Source organism: Vicia villosa, linkage group LG6 (genome assembly GCF_029867415.1).
Source record: "Vicia villosa cultivar HV-30 ecotype Madison, WI linkage group LG6, Vvil1.0, whole genome shotgun sequence".
NCBI lineage: Eukaryota > Viridiplantae > Streptophyta > Magnoliopsida > Fabales > Fabaceae > Vicia > Vicia villosa.
Window position 1 is genome coordinate 158,513,291 of NC_081185.1, and position 1,769 is coordinate 158,515,059.

The 1,769-nt window shown below is 35.7% G+C and overlaps 1 protein-coding gene across 1 annotated transcript; it reads right to left on the minus strand.

The window, feature by feature from the left end:
• Positions 1-793: 793 nt before the first annotated feature.
• LOC131615127 (uncharacterized) lies at positions 794-1,414 on the minus strand. The gene has a single exon (XM_058886625.1). The coding sequence runs from the start codon at positions 1,412-1,414 to the stop codon at positions 794-796; it is 621 nt and encodes a 206-aa protein (XP_058742608.1).
• Between the last annotated feature and the right edge of the window lie 355 nt (positions 1,415-1,769).

The following is a 1,769-nucleotide window of genomic DNA, read 5'->3' on the forward strand; positions in this document are numbered from 1 at the left end:
GCTCGGTGTAACATATCATTGAAACACTCGTCATTGATCTTGTTGTGTAAATTAGACTTCATAATCTTCATTGCTCAAAATTCTCTTTCGACAGATGTTGTCGATACGGAAATATCAAATCTCTTTCTCAGTTTGAACCATCTTCATTGTCAAACTTTGAACATCTTCACAAGAAGTAAAAGAAGCATGTCTTTTCACTTGATGTACAAGTCTTAAGTTGCTCAGTTATTGTTCCACGGTCATCATCAGAAAATTCTGCGTGATAAATATTAGCAAGACGCGCAAGTTTATCAACATCAAACTTGGAAAAAGAGTTCTTGGAGTCAAGACATGAGAAGCAATACAAGACAACGTTACTTCCTTCACTAAACCGGTGACAGATTAGTGACAGTCCTCCCTTATCTTCTTGAACGACCCCGAACAAGTATTTCTTCATCCATATTTGGCACTAGAATACTCTGAGCAACACAAAATTCGTGGACATCAATAAATAAAGGCAAAATATCCTTTTTGGTCCTGTATGTTATCCTCGGGGTTCATTTTGGTCCCTTAACTTCAAAAAGTTCCATATTGATCCCTTAACTCTTCAAAAGGTGTCATTTTAGTCCTTTTAATCATATTAGCGATTGATTTAGCGACCGAATTTTGAGTTTTTCCGTCACTAATATGACAAAAAGGATTAAAATGATACCTTTTGAAGAGTTAAGGGACCAATATGGAACTTTTTAAAGTTAAGGACCAAAATGAACCTTGAGGTTAACATACGGGACCAAAAAGAGTATTTTACCATAAATTAATCATCTCGTCTACTCTCTCTCAATGTAGCCAACCGAAATTTAACATCATCAACTAATTCCATATCAAGCACAATATTAAGATCTTTTGTTTGCAGGATTTTTGAAAGTTCATTTGTGATACCAAAAAACTTTAACATAAGCTTCAAAATGAAAGCAAATTTAAAGCTCTCCACTTTTTCTATCAAACCCACCGCTTGAGATGGTCCACGTCCATCTTCATCAATAATAAGCACCTCTAATACGGAGGACCACATCTGATCCAAACGAATTAAGGTAGTATAATGTGAACCCCATATAGTATTCACGGGTCTAGTGAGACTAGATGATTGGTGCAAGCCCCTTCCTTGAGTTGTCTCACCACTCTTAAGTATATTCAAAATATCTTGGTGTTGTGCCTCCGTTAAAGCATCCTTTCTCTTGCAAGATGCACTTGTTGTGGTTATAATCAAGGAGATGTACTCAAAAAAATCATGAATAAATGAGCAACTACTAGCAACAGACACAACCACCAATTGCAAACGGTTAGCATAACAATGGACGTAGAAATAATAAGGGTTTTCATCTAGAATCTTTCTTTGTAAACCATTAAATTCACATATCATATTTGAAGCCCTCATCATATACTTGAGATAGATAACATGTGACAATCAAGAATACCATAAAGAGCATCCTTTAGCGCCTCAGACATTGTATATTTGACATGATGTAGAGCAATAAATTGCTCCACGACTTTCCCTTTGTCATTCAAGAACTTAGAAATATAAATAAAAAGTCAAATGTATTTGTAATACGGTGAACTGACTTTTTATATTTAAGCAAACAATGTTGCAGTGAGTAAGAGTCGCCACCGACTTTTATTTTATCCAATTGGAAAGGCAAAAAGAACAGGAAAGACCTTTTAAAAAGACTTGAGTTCGGGGGTAAGACAAAGGGAAGGTTTTAAGGCACCCTTTGTATCCATGGGCTCTTAAT

What these genes read in the sequence shown, in the direction of transcription:
- LOC131615127 (XM_058886625.1), bottom strand. Translation starts at nt 1,414, where the DNA reads ATGAGGGCTTCAAATATGATATGTGAATTTAATGGTTTACAAAGAAAG.